We start from the raw sequence: 15,891 nt of genomic DNA, 5'->3' as shown, positions 1-15,891 counted from the left end.
GACAAATTGGTGAGAAGATACATGTATGCTCCGAAGAAAGATTTTTTTTTAAAATTCTGCTGTGACCCTGACCTTTACCTAGAAAAATGGTTTAAGGTCACTGATCATCCGTTACCCAAAGACAATCTATGGGTGAAGTATGAGCCAGATTGGGCCAAGGAGAAAGAAGATATGCTCCGAACAAGGATTTTTTATATATAATTCTGCTATGAGCTAACCTTTGACCCAGAAACATGGTTCAAGGTAACAGCACACCCATTACCCAAAGACACTCTGTGAGTGTAACATGAGCCAGATTGAACCAAGGAGAGAGAAGGTATGCATCGAACAAGGCTTTTTCACATAATTCTGCTATGACCATGACCTATGAAATAGAATTCATGGTCACTGCACACCCGTTACCTAAAGACACTCTGTGAGTGTAACATGAGCCAGATTAGGCCAAGGAATAGAAGATATGCTCCGGACAAAATATTTCGGACGGGCAGACGGACGGAAGGACAGCTAGACGGACGGACGGACAGACTGATCACTGTAGGGCGCCCGCAGAGCGTCGCCTCATTAAAGGAAACGTTGAATAAACTCTTCTATAATCAGGAAAAAACACATTCCGGTAACACATTCTGCATTCATGCAGAATGAAGGGAAGGATTTCACTACGTATGTTCTTACCTGCCTATACTTAAGAATATGTCAACTGATTGTTACCCAGCTGAAATGGATAAAGGAACAAAACTCTCATAATTTGCATTGAAAGAAAAGAAAGGAAATATTTTTCTTTCGAATGTTTGACATTTGTTTCTGAAAAATATAATTTAACTGTCGACATAAAAGTCACAAAAGGTTATCAGGTTGAAAACAATGATAAAGCTTTGTATATGTAACAACTTTATTGCATACAAGGATGATATTAATGTGTTTCAAAATGTTAGAAGACAGTGTTCCTTAAATCTGATGAAAATTAAATCGTGAATAATATACTTCATCTGAGCTTTCATGTTCATGTAATTCGGAGGTACTTGAATGAAAACATTTATAACTGTACAAACCATGGAGTCAAGAAGAGGAGGGTTTGTATCTAAGTAAAAGATGTTAATTTGACGAATGGCTTTTCTCTTAATTTTCATTTTTTCCTATTTTTAATTGAAACCTCATGCAGTCATCAAACATTCATCTATAAATCTGCATATGCCCTGACTTGCTATTGAGTGTCTCTGCTATATTTCTAATTTATTGAACATAAAATTCTATTTTGCATTCTGTTATTGGTAAACTAAAACAATCAATATGACAAAGAAACGTCGTCAGAATAATTGAACCATATCCTTCTTGAAAGAGTTTGGAGATTATATTTGTTTCAGTACTGCTAAAATAAATCTTTTAAAATGACACCTTAAATTCAATATACTAAGTAACATCAATCGTTTATGACGAAATAACCCTTCTCTGCAGCCTTTTTCTGATGGTCGTTTCCCATACAGTTGGCAGTGTCTGTGTCTCGAAGTTTTTATATGGTGTGGCTTTTGTCAGCAGAAAATCAGACAATGGTCAGTTATCAGAATACGACGCTCCCTCCCCGTCTTTCTGCTCGGCGATGTGGAGCCACATGACTGTAACTGTTTTAGGTTTTACTTGAAAGAAAGGAAGCGCAAAGTTCATAATTGGGTTGAACAGACAAACATAGCAGTAGAAGCCGGATGGAAATATTTTTCAGAAGGTTGTAAATGAATTTTTAAAATAATATGTATTTATATATATATTTTTAAAAATTTAATTATCCCCTTTCGTAAAATTCTATGCTGGTTACTATTTTTACTGGTGTTATACATGCATTTCTCTTTTTAAAATTCAAATGATGTTTTCTAATTCACACGGCGACAAAGGATTTTTTCTCCTTCATGGCACTTGAACCTATCTGTTTTCAGTGGTCGGTGTTGGTTCTTTTTCTAAAATGTTAAATGTACATTTTGAACATCGATGTAAATCATTGCAGTTCAAATTATCTTAATACATATTATTAAAAAATACTCTTTTTTTCATAAATTGTTTTAAATGTTTTATTTTCTTTCAAATGTAACTTTCAGTCTAATTTTATTAATGCATGAGATACATATATACATATTTAAATGCTTTTAAGTTTTTATGTAGATATATTTTATATATCATTATTTTTATACCAAAATATAAATAAAGCAAATAAAATAAAGTAAGCAAAGAAGTAAATGACAATAAGTTTTTCTTAAACCCAATGCAAACGTTTTAAATTGGATGGGGATTGTGTGACGTCACTATGTAGACAGGACGGACTTTGTGGGGCCCCGATAGTGTTTGTCTTTTTTGAGTGATTAGAAACAAGATATTCAGGAATGAGTGACTACTGGAACTATGTAGGGTACCACGAAGTCTTGAAAAAATTATTTGGGAGTTATTTGTGACAGAAATTTCCAAAAACTTTGATTGAGTGTTTGTCGCAGTTGTGAACAACTACTCACCACTCATAAGCAAGACTACGTTAGAACTTCAGGGCTTTTTTATACTTCTGTTTGTTTATACATCGTGTAAAGCACTATGGCCGCTGATGATAATGATCTAAATCCATACAAGAGAGCCAGACAGGACAGCAGCGTCATACTTTCTGGTGATTTAAGCAAACTCAGTGATTTGTTAGACTCCGTTTTCTTAGATGAAAACGCCTTCAAACAGGCAATCACTCTCATTCTAAATAAAGATAACTTTAAAAACGCTCTTGCTGGAGTTTTTAATTGTCTTGGAGAAAGGCTCACTCAGAAAAAAAAATAACTCACGTCGAAAATCGACAAAATGGAACAATATTCAAAGCGAAATTGTCTAAAAATAACTGGCATACCAGAAGAATAAAACGAATCTACTGATAAGCTAGTTCTAAATGTCATCAACAACCTGGTTCTAAATGAAAACAATGAGAAAATTTCGAACAAAGATATTTCAAGGTCACACAGGGTGGGCAAATACGTTCCAAACCGGAAACGTAGGTAATCAGAGATTGCAGAGCTCACCTCAACGAATGCTGTCTTTATGTAAGGCAAAGTCACACAATTAACCAACAAAAATATACATGTACACCCAATATATGCAATTTTGATCTGATACTTTGGAATAGACCTTTATAAAAACTTCAAACTATTTCTTCAATCTTCATCATGAAAATGTCATTAAAATCCAGCATCTTAAGCACGTTTGAGAGTTTTCTTCCTTTGACGCATCATGTGGCAAGTTTGGTTTTTATAACACTTACACCCAGCAGACACGCAACGTTGTTTCAACGTTGAAAGGAGGTGGAATATAGGTTGCAACGTTGATCAACTATATTTCAAAGTTAAAACAACGTTGAGGTTTCAACGTGGAATCCTCAACCTTTTTTCAACGTTGAAACAACGTTGAAGCTGCAACATATTTTCAACTATATTTCAACATTAAAACAACGTTGAGGTTTCAACGTGGAATCCTCAATCTTTTTTCAACGTTGAAACAACGTTAAAGCTGCAACATATTTTCAGCGTTGAATGTTCGTCGATATTTCAACGTTGAAACAAAATTGAAGCTGCAACATATTTTCAACGTTGAATGTTTGCCGATATTTCAACGCTGAAACAACGTTGAAGCTGCAACATATTTTCAACTATATTTCAACGTTAAAACAACGTTGAGGTTTCAACGTGGAATCCTCAATCTTTTTTCAACGTTGAAACAACGTTGAAGCTGCAACATATTTTCAGCGTTGAATGTTCGTCGATATTTCAACGTTGAAACAACATTGAAGCTGCAACATATTTTCAACGTTGAATGTTCGCCGATATTTCAACGCTGAAACAACGTTGAAGCTGCAACATATTTTCAACGTTTGATGTTCGTTGATATTTCAACGTTGAAACAACGTTGAACCTGCAATATATTTTCAACGTTGAATGCTCGTCGATAATTAATGTTGAAGCTGCAACAAATTCTCAACGTTTGATGTTCGTTGATATTTCAACATTGAAACAACGTGGAAGCTGCAACATATTTTCAACGCTGAGTATTTTCTGATATTGCAGAGTTGAAACAAGGTTTAAAAATACGAATTTGACTGTTTGTTGATTTCAGCGTTGAAACAACGTGGAAGATGCAACATATTTTCAATTTTAGGAAAGTTAGAAAAATTTAACGTTGGAACAACAGGTAAAGAGTATTGAGCACTTTAGTTTTTAAGGTCAGAATATAATAAAGGTGTCTTTAACTTATAATCCATGCGATTTTTCGCAATATACACACAGCTGTGTGCATTGTTAGAAAATATTATATATATAAATATACATAATAAATGAAACGCATGCATTATGAATTGATTTACTCAAAAGAGTTGTGCCATTTACCGCTAATACCATTATAAAATTTTAAATATGAGTTTATATGAAGTATGGCATCTACGTTTAACACTTCATTATCATTATGTTTCAAAAAAGTTTTTTTTTTTGTTAGATTGTGAATTTTTTTTTTTTTACATATCTAAAAGATATGTTAAATATAAGCTTTTAATAAATAATGACATCTTTATCCAACATCTCACTGTAATTCCATGTTACTATAGAATTACTAAAAATAATTGCAACGTATTTATTCGAATTAATGTTCTAAAAGTTAGGCTCATATAGATCCGTGCCGATCTTGTGCAGATCGTTATACAGAGCGAATCTAAGAAGTCTTATTTTATAAGATTGTGCTTTTGTTGTGTGTATTAATTCTATAATCTTTCTTTTTACAAAATATTAAAAAATCAAATAAACACATAACAATTTTTACACTGACAATTAACCCCGGTCATGTAGCATTACTTAAGATCCACTCCCTAAAAACCTTCGAGATATCAGATAAGGAGTGCCTCTCTCTTAGTTGGTCAGTTTCAGTGTCAGGATAACCTTGTTATGCAATTTTCTTGCTGGGCAGAGTATAGCTGTTTGCAGCTTAACTAGGTCAACATTTGAACTCAACTGATAAACAAGAAGTGCGCGTCTCCTTGCTGTTCATATTTAATGTGTTTTCAAGCTATATACACAAGGATTAAGACTGGAATATCAACTTCTGCTCAGTAAGTATTATTTCCTTTACATGGATTTAAGAAATTAAGTTTTTTAGTATCTGTACATCATGTAATTCTTGTTATATAAGTATATTTGAAATGTGAGTGAAATGCACATCCTTGGCTCGTGTATTACCGTAAATCTGGAATTTTTTACGTCGATTTAATTTTGCGAATTCAATTTTTACGTTTCAAAATTTTGCGAATTACCACTGCTTTGTTTACATTTTCTTATTGGTAATTTATTTTAAAGAAAAAATTTTTTGCGAATGCATATGAACTTGCAAATATGCTAAAAATTTATCTACAGCAAAAATTTATGTGTTTTGTTGATATTCATTTAGTTATTAAATATAAGTATACTAATATATTATACAATTTATTTAATTGTAGTTCGTCGTAAGGTTCAATAAACCAGTGGTGCAGGGAAATGATTGTATAGTCAGCCTTGATTGCATCAGATTCTTCGCCCGTGAAAATTATACAAAGGAATGCAACATTTTGTAAGTACGAATTTTAAGATGAAGTCAACTATAATTCTTTTAATCATGTTAATTACCTGAATATATTCCTTTGCCTGATTCTTTTAAATCATTCATGCATTTTTATTTTGATCGTTTGAAATAACGTGTTACGTACATTGTATCGAACAATTGACTTTATCATCTTTATTTCTTTTATTAATAGGCTTTTGATTTAGTGGATATATTCTCCTGTTCATTTCTTTCATTCGTGGGACTTAACTATATGCGTGATTAAAATCAATGCATCCGCCACTTTGTGGAACTTAGTAGTGTAGAATAGACGCTAACTTTGAAGAACCTGGATGTAATTACTGTGAACCCCTTCTCACTAGGAATATAAATTTTGTCAATCAGTGATTTTTGAGATTCAGTGAATGAATCCGAATTTGTGTTTGTCTTTAAAATACAGACTAAAATAAATTCTCTCACAATCGTAATACTGGATTACAACATATATAAATATCACGCAACTTGAATAAAAATTTTTATTAGAATTTGAAATGTAGCCTATTTGTTTATAAAGCAAAATATAATATGAATTCAACGTGATTTCAACCAAATATCAACGTTTCTACAACCGAAAAATTTCAACTAAATCTCAACCTAATTACAACCAATGTTCACTTTTGTTCAATGTTGATATCTGACGTTGAAACAACGTTGAAGCTTCAACGTTGCATCCACTTTCATTTGCAACTAAAAATCAACTAAAAATTCAACCCATTTCCAACGTTTATTCAACGTTGAAAATTGACGTTGAAACAGCGTCTTGTCTCAACGTTGCCTCAATTTTCATATGCAACCAAAATTCAACGTTGATTCAACAGTGAATCAACGTTGAAATGCCTACTGGGTAGTTTCTTGGTAATAGACCTGCACCCATAACTTTAACATTGTCCATTATCTGAAAATGTATGTCGAATTCAGCATCCGAAGCAAGTCCATAAGTGTGCATCCTAAGATGTATCATCCATGCAAGTTTGCACAACATAGGGCTCACAGTTACTTGGAAATGAACCTGCATAAAAATTTAACCTCTACACTAATCCAGAAAATGTAGGTCAGAATCAGCATCCGACACCAGCCTGGTAGAATGCATCCTTAGATGTATCATCCATGCAATTTTGGTCATAAAAGAGCTCATAGTTACTTGGACATGAATCCTGCTACAACTTTAACCTATTCACTCATGCGGAAAATGTAGGTCAGATTTAGCATCCGAAGCATGTCTGGTAGTATGCATCCTAAGATGTACTTTTCATGCAAGTTTAGTCATTAGAGAGCTCATATTAACTTGGAAATGAAACCTGCACCAAAAACCTTAAACCTGTTCACTCATGTGGAAAATGTTGGTCACATTCAGCATCCGAAGCAAGCCTGGTAGTGTGGATCCTTATAATGTGTATTATCCATACAAGTTTAGTGAAAATAGGGCTTATAGTTACTTGGAAATGAGTCCTGCACCAAAAACCTGTTCACTCATGCGGAAAATGTAGGTCAGATTCAGCATACGAAGCAAGCCTGGTAGTGTGCATCCTTAGATGTATCATCCATGCAAGTTTGGTCAACATAGGGCTTATAGTTACTTGGAAATGAGACCTAGACCAAAAACTGCCCCCCAAAAAGTTAACCAGCTTCAAAAACATTAACCTGGTCATTCCTTTGCTAGAATTGCAGCTTCTGAAACTTTGACTGGTACCATGAAACACACTACAAGGATCTTTCATGCATATCTAATCAATATAGGACATAGAAGTACTTAAAAAGAATACCACTCCAAAAACTTTAACCTTAACCTGGAACGCCGATGCCGAGGGTATTACATAAGCTCCCCCTACTTCGTTGAGATGAGCTCTTGAAAAACCAGAGACATTAATGTAAAATTCATTAGATACAAAGATAAAGTCCGAGTTTATGGAAACACACGAAACTTAAAATCTCACAACCGAAACCAAACAAAACAAACTGGACCCATCTACATCAACAAAGCTTTGACGTCCAGACGGTCTGAAATATATGAAAAAAAAAACTCGCGAAGTAGTAGAAATAAAAAAACCATGACACCTAATGACTTATGACGGTCGAATTTTTGCGAAACTCCGAGGTCATCATGGGAAGAAAATATTGATAAACACAACAGAGGACCTAGAGTGTTTCCAAGATGACAGCGTATTTTACTATTCAATGTTCTATGAAACTGATTTTAATACCATTTTCTTATTTAAACAAGACAAAACTCGTGGCGCTAGAGAGCTACATGTATTTCAGTAAGACTAGTGAAGAGATGATTATTCAGTTGCAGGTATGGCTTTCCAGAAAATCTGAAATTTTATTTAAACCTACACGTGGGCCGGTCCCCCTCCCCCTCCCCCCAAAAAAAAACATTATGCATTTCCTTTCGCTTAGTCATCTTGTAAAGTATGTAACATGTCTTCTCATGGCGGTAGGGGAGCAACACTTTATGTTTTCTTAAACCTTCTCATGTGAACGACACCAATTTTCTCCACACATTCTGAAGGAACATGTGACGTTGGGTCTATATTCACTTCCTCAAATTTTTCGGCAAATCCCCATGCTGTAGAATATCGTGAAATATGACGTTCTCGTATTTCCTCCTTGGTCAGATCTATAATTCGGGCTCTGTCTTTAAGCTTCGTGATATTTATCTGTACCACCTCTCTAACTCTTTGATACTCATTTGTTAGGCCTCCAAGCCTCTCTATGCCATCAAGTGTTTTACAGCAGGAAATATACCTCGATTCCTGACCTTTACTCCCCCTTTCTACGTGTTGCTGTAGACTTATTCCTGAAAATATGTTCTTTGGGCGCAGTCCATTTTGACAATTTTCATCAAATCGAAGGATTCTGTAAATATATTCACTAAGCTCCTGCTTTGTGCCTCTCTCATCATTTATAACTGGTTCTGATGTAATAGAATTTTCGTCGTCGCTGTTCTCTTCATCATTTTTAATTTCCTGAAATCTCTGCTCATCTAATGCATCAGAATTTTCTTTGCTGTTCCCATCATCCGTGTAAATCCCATGTGATTCATCTTTATCCACTTCCTGTGTACTCCCAAAGATTGGAAATGTTGACCAATCTCTTTCTTCTATCGTCTGTTTCTTTTCTTTCGAATACTTTATTGAACCTCTACCAATGCGCGAGTCGGTCTTTTCATTACTACTTCCTGTAGCAGTTTCCTTGATAGGGGTACTTGGCGAGTATGAGAAATCGCTTTGCAGTGATTCGCTTTGCAATGATTGAGTAATCAAATTCTTATAAATATCTATTACTTTCAATTCCTTGTTCAACTTTTCATTGTGGGCCTTGGATCTTAAAAAATAACGTCTCTGGACCGATCTTCTCCGTAGTTTTGTCTTTGTTTCTCTCTTTTCGTTGTCTGATCCTGTTTTCAAAAATAAAATGTTTCTTGATAATTAAAGGTTTCAAATTCAATTGTGTAGAGATAGCAAGATATTCTTTTTGCTAGCGCTCTCGAGCGCTAGCAACTACGTTAGTCCAAATTCCTGGAATACGCATGCTCGGCTTCATGGTCATGCATTCTGGGAAAACTTTAAAGGTGGCAGAGTATAGTTTCGGATTAAGAACCGGTCAAAAAATAGAGAAACCTTAGGTTTGAATGCATATTATAGGTAATTTTATAGCTAGAATATTTTATGGGTGCATTTGGAGGGAATTGGTGGAATTGAATATTTTTATTGAAATATGACACTTTAGTGTCACTACTACTGTATATGGGATATGGACTAGAAGTACGAAACTAAGATCACAAAATCACTTCCGGTATTTCACCAGAAAAACGGGATGGGTTCAAAAGATGAATTTTAGCATGAAAAAGCGGTGATTGAGCCATTATCTATTGCTGTTCAGTGGTATGTACAAATGTTGCTATGCAATTTTTGTGGTAGCTTAGGTCATTAGCACGGGCCTAAAAGCAGTTGCGGGTGCGGCGAAATAGTGAAAATGGGCTTGATTTACATGAAATTTGGAGATTGTCCCTGTGCCATCATTATGGGTCATTGTGTAAGTTGTACATGTTTTATTCCTAAAAGCTTCAAATTCCTCTAGGGACTTATCATACCTCTGCCACCTGTGAAAACTACTATAGATAGACCATACGATAACAATTTCGTAGTACCGTTATTTATTGTATATCTTACACTTTAAAAATTACTATATAGGCCTAATTGTAATACTTCAAATTTTCCCTTTTTTCTGACGGAAAAGCCCGAGTCATTATCTGATTGTTCTATAGAAAGACAAGAGAGTTTTTTTTACGTCTAAGCAAAAGATTATATCAAATACTCTTTTTTCAAGACCTCACTATAGTAAAAATATATTTTAAATGCTCGCAATCATGGCAATGTAGGCCAAGCAAAAAAATCCATAAACAAGGATTTACACTAAAAATTTCGAACAAATACATTATTTATTTTTTTTTAAATTCTGTGCATGGCTTTTAACCTAATAGTTCTTGACAAAGATGACCCAACGGGCGAAGCTACTTCACATTTGGAACTCTCTGGTAACTCCAATGGGTCAACACAAAATCTCCCCCCCCCCTTCTCGTTTCTTTACCTACGTGTCTATAAAACACACTTATCACACCCCAGCATCGATAAACAATTAAAAAATTTAGCAAAATAAATCATTTAATCACGGACCTTCCTTTCAGTGTTTAAAAGTTGCTACGGCGCTAGCTCACCTATTTTTTTAAAAAGATAAACTTGTTATATATTAACACGTAGAATAAATAAAATATGAAAAAAGACATTCACGGACAGTGTTTGAATATCATTCCTAGTTCTTCTACAATTATTTAATAAATAAAAATTAAATAAATATACCATGTTCTGAGGAACACACCCAAAAAACTTAACAAAATGCCCTTTATTTCTAGAGATGTAAAATTTTAAGCTCACCTGAGCCGAAGGCTCAAGTGAGCTTTTCTGATCAAAATTTTTCCGTCGTCTGTCGTTGGCGTTGTCGTTGTCGTTGTTGTCGTCGTTGGCGTTGTCGTTGTCGTAAACTTTTCACATTTTCATCTTCTTCTCTAGAACCACTGGGCCAATTTCAACCAAATTTGGCACAAAGTATCCCTGGGTGAAGGGAATTCAAGATTGTTCAAATGAAGGGCCACGCCCTCTTCCATGGGGAGATAATTATGAATTAGTGAAAAATTATTAGCATTTTTAAAAAATCTTCTTCTTAAGAACCACTGGGCCAGGAAAGATGAAACTCATGTGGAATCATCCTCAGGTAGTGTAGATTCAAGTTTGTTCAAATCATGACCCCCGGGGCTAGGGTGGGGCCAAAATGGCCGACCAAAGTTTTACATAGGAATGTATAGGAAAAATCTTTAAAAATCTTCTTCTCAAGAACCACTGGGCCAGGAAAGATAAAGCTCATGTGGAATCATCCTCAGGTAGTGTAGATTCAAGTTTGTTCAAATCATGACCCCCGGGGCTAGGATGGGGTCAAAATGGCCGACCAAAGTTTTACATAGGAATATATAGGAAAAATCTTTAAAAATCTTCTTCTTAAGAACCACTGAAATTGGAAAAATGAAACTCATGTGGAATCATCCTCAGGTATTGTAGATTCAAGTTTGTTCAAATCTTCCGGGGGCTAGGGTGGGGCCAAAATGGCCGACCAAAGTTTTACATAGGAATATATAGGAAAAATCTTTTTAAAATCTTCTTCTTAAGAACCACTGGGCCAGGAAAGATGAAACTCATGTGGAATCATCCTCAGATAGTGTAGATTCAATTTTGTTCAAATCATGACCTCTGGGGCTAGGGTGGGGCCAAAATGGCTGACCAAAGTTTTACATAGGAATATATAGAAAAAATCTTTAAAGATCTTCTTCTCAAGAACCACTATGCCAGGAAAGATGAAACTCATGTGGAATCATCCTCAGGTAGTGTAGGTTCAAATTTGTTCAAATCATGACCCCCGGAGCTAGGGTGGGGCCAAAATGGCCGACCAAAGTTTTACATAGGAATATATAGGAACAAGAGGCCCATGGGCCACATCGCTCACCTGAGAAGCTTTGACCATTCTGTTCTTTACCAGATTTCACCCTTGTTATACATAATGCATCCCCAACCTAACCCACTGATCATAATTTAGACATTTTGAAATCTACACTACGCCATGATCCTTCCATGGACACATATGTTTCAGCTTTTTTGGCCCAGTGGTTCCTGAGAAGAAGATTTTCAAAGATTTTTCCTATATATTTCTATGTAAAACTTTGATTCCCTATAATGGCCCCGCCCTTCCCCCCGGGGTCATGATTCCTACAATATAGAATTTACACTACCCCAGAATGCTTCCACATAAGTTTTAGCTTTTCTGGCCCAGTGGTTCTTGAGAAGAAGATTTTCAAAGATTTTTCCTATATCTTTCTATATAAAACTTTGATACCCTATTGTGGCCCCGCCCTTCCCCCGGGGTCATGATTTGAACAATTTACAATTTACACTATACCAGGATGCTTCCATATAAGTTTCAGCTTTTCTGGCCCAGTGGTTCTTGAGAAGAAGATGTTCAAAGATTTTTCCTATATATTTCTATATAAAACTTTGATTCCCTATTGTGGCCCCGCCCTTCCCCCGGGGGTCATGATTTGAACAATTTAGAATTTACATTATACCAGGATGCTTCCACATAAGTTTCAGCTTTTCTGGCCCAGTGGTTCTTGAGAAGAAGATTTTCAAAGATTTTCCCTATATCTTTCTATATAAAACTTTGATACCCCATTGTGGCCCCGCCCTTCCCCCGGGGGTCATGATTTGAACAATTTAGAATCTACACTATACCAGGATGCTTCCACATAAGTTTCAGCTTTACTGGCCCAGTGGTTCTTGAGAAGAAGATTTTTTAATGACCCCACCTATTTTTGTCTTTTCTTGATTATCTCCCCTTACGAGGGGATATATCCCTTCATTTTAACAATTTAAATTCCCCTTTACCCAAGGATGCTTTGTACCAAGTTTGGTCAAAATTGGCCCAGTGGTTCTTGAGAAGAAGATTTTCAAAGATTTTTCCTATATATTTCTATGTAAAACTTTGATTCCCTATAATGGCCCCGCCCTTCCCCCCGGGGTCATGATTCCTACAATATAGAATTTACACTACCCCAGAATGCTTCCACATAAGTTTTAGCTTTTCTGGCCCAGTGGTTCTTGAGAAGAAGATTTTCAAAGATTTTTCCTATATCTTTCTATATAAAACTTTGATACCCTATTGTGGCCCCGCCCTTCCCCCGGGGTCATGATTTGAACAATTTAGAATCTACACTATACCAGGATGCTTCCATATAAGTTTCAGCTTTTCTGGCCCAGTGGTTCTTGAGAAGAAGATTTTCAAAGATTTTTCCTATATATTTCTATATAAAACTTTGATTCCCCATTGTGGCCCCGCCCTTCCCCCGGGGGTCATGATTTGAACAATTTAGAATTTACATTATACCAGGATGCTTCCACATAAGTTTCAGCTTTTCTGGCCCAGTGGTTCTTGAGAAGAAGATTTTCAAAGATTTTTCCTATATATTTCTATATAAAACTTTGATACCCCATTGTGGCCCCGCCCTTCCCCCGGGGGTCATGATTTGAACAATTTAGAATCTACACTATACCAGGATGCTTCCACATAAGTTTCAGCTTTACTGGCCCAGTGGTTCTTGAGAAGAAGATTTTTTAATGACCCCACCCTAATTTTGTTTTTTCTTGATTATCTCCCCTTGCGAGGGGATATATCCCTTCATTTTAACAATTTAAATTCCCCTTTACCCAAGGATGCTTTGTACCAAGTTTGGTCAAAATTGGCCCAGTGGTTCTTGAGAAGAAGTCGAAAATGTGAAAAGTTTACAGACGGACGGACGGACGGACGGACGACGGACAAAATGTGATCAGAAAAGCTCACTTGAGCCTTCGGCTCAGGTGAGCTAAAAATCTTTAAAATTCTTCTTCTTAAGAACCACTGGGCCAGGAAAGATGAAACTAATGTGGATTCATGTGGATTCATCCTCAGTTAGTGAAGATTCAAGTTTGTTCAAATCATGACCCCTGGGGCTAGTTTTGGGCCAAAAATGGCTGACCATAGTTATAACATAAGGATATATAGGGAAACTTTTTAAAATCTTCTTTTCAAGTACTTCAAAGCCATGATTAGTGATATTTTTCTATTTATATGGAATCATCCTCAGGTAGTGTAGATTGTACATTGTTCAAATCATGACACCAAGGAGGGTTAAAATTCAAGCCCCCCCCCCCCCAGTTAACTTTCAGTTTGATCTGATATGTGCTTTTTCCTAGTAGATGTGCTCAGGTGAGCGATATGGCCCTTGGGCCTCTTGTTACACTTACCTCTTCGTTTTAATCCTAAACTTACAGGTTCAGTTATTTCATACTCAGTTGTAGCATCCATGATTTCAATATATCAGAAACATCTTAAGGGTCCTCCACACACTAATAACAAGCATATCTAATCAGCCTTTAAAACTGGTCAGGAATTAAAGCATAATTTATACTGATTTTTAAAAATATTAATTTTACAAGTTTCAAGATAAATCAATTTTCAATACAGACTCGGCTGATTAGCCTGAAAGTATAAATAACCTACAAGTTTCTCGTCATATCGGCACCTGTTGTTTACGAATTATTATTTAACATAATCCTTGACGTCTGTTGTTCTTTTATTGAAAAAAAAAACCGCCCATTGTTTTTCTATTGGTCATTCGTGTTCATTGTTTATGATAAGGGTGTCCCTCTCAGTGTATTGAATACTTTCCCTCAGCAAAATGCTTATCTCTAAAGCGTTTGTAAGACTCTCTTACAAGCAGTGCCAGGCATATCGTCAGTGCACAAACGAGATACAACTGGAGGTAAAAGTATTTTCTCTCTATAATGGTCATTTTAATAAAAAGTTCACTTTTTTGTCTTTTGATCATCAGAAGGATATTGAAATAACGAACAGTCTTCGATATCAAAGTCCATAAAACAATACAAAACAGGAGCAGAGCAAACACGGACCTCCGAAAATTCAGAGGTGGGATCAGTTTCCATGGAGGAGTCAGCATCCCCTGCCAATAAATAATACAGACCTTCTGACTGTACAGTATATTTGTCTCAGTGTTAAATTGCATTGGCTAACAAGGTCATTGTATCAAACAACATAAAATTTACGAAATGATGACTTTAAACGAGACTGCTAATATTCTTGTTTCATCAACTTGCTTGTTAATAATTTATCTCGTTTTAGAAATTGTTCATACATAGACCATGTTCTTGCGTATCGAGTCAACTGAGATATATACACTCCGTATAAGGGTGATAAAGGTATATTGCTGCATAAGTAAAGGAAGATGACGATAGCAAAGTTAGTCATCACGTATATCATATGGCTTGGTTGTTAGACTATCATTAATGTTGGGTTTTTTTTCAAGTAAAATTTCAAAGTGTGAAACAGAGGTGTCAGAATATGTGGTATTTTTTTTATCTCAAGCTCACCAGGATATATCGTATCGACATAGGAATGGAAATATCCATTGCTAATTGACAAAACGTCGTCGATATACCTAAATGTCGAGTTGAAGGCCACAGCAAGTGTTTTCTTCTTTCCACGCATTAGATTTTTCACAAATTCTGCTTCATATGAATATAAAATTAGGTCTGCTAATAACGGAGCGCAATGTGTACCCATGACAATTCCAATGTTGGAATACCTGGTCTTACGAAACCACATCGATATTGTCAATCAGAAACTAAAGCATCTTTTTAACGTCAACTTCAGAGGACTTGATTGTGAAATCAGAATTTGTTTTTAATTACAAAATAAGTTTGCAAATGACCAATGACCAGGAGAGTAAATTAACAAGTTCCATTTTTATTGATAAAAACAGCTATCAATGATATCTAAAAGCCTGGATTTTAATTTATCGTGGGAATGGTTGTGTATAAAGTTGAAAAGTCGTTAGGAATAATAGGAAAAACTAGATGAGATCTCGTTGCGAGCAACGAGTAGGTCTTCCGTTGAATTTCTCGATAAGATGAGATGTGATTTTGACTGAGTTATTCGTTAAAACAGAATGACATTAAGTTTTCCTTCATTAACTTTAAAGTTTCTGTTTTTATCACGATATTCTGAACATCTTTTGTTCAATATGGCTTATAAAAATACTCCCTTTTCAAGACGTAAAGCATAAAAAATATGTCATTTTGACCCCTTGTAACCACTTATTACGTA

General features: G+C 35.5%; 1 protein-coding gene across 1 annotated transcript; it reads right to left on the bottom strand.

The window, feature by feature from the left end:
* Positions 1–7,973: 7,973 nt before the first annotated feature.
* LOC134241868 (uncharacterized) lies at positions 7,974–14,100 on the bottom strand. Its single transcript, XM_062723892.1, has 2 exons — positions 14,013–14,100; positions 7,974–9,025 (listed from the first exon to the last, which is right to left on the bottom strand). The coding sequence occupies exons 1-2, from the start codon at positions 14,071–14,073 to the stop codon at positions 8,079–8,081; spliced, it is 1,008 nt and encodes a 335-aa protein (XP_062579876.1). The 5' UTR covers positions 14,074–14,100; the 3' UTR covers positions 7,974–8,078.
* Positions 14,101–15,891: the final 1,791 nt, after the last annotated feature.

Source organism: Saccostrea cucullata, unplaced genomic scaffold (genome assembly GCF_032062105.1).
Source record: "Saccostrea cucullata isolate Sc308-1 unplaced genomic scaffold, CSIRO_AGI_Scuc_v1 ctg2758, whole genome shotgun sequence".
Lineage (NCBI taxonomy): Eukaryota > Metazoa > Mollusca > Bivalvia > Ostreida > Ostreidae > Saccostrea > Saccostrea cuccullata.
This window is presented reverse-complemented; position numbering and strand designations above follow the sequence as displayed.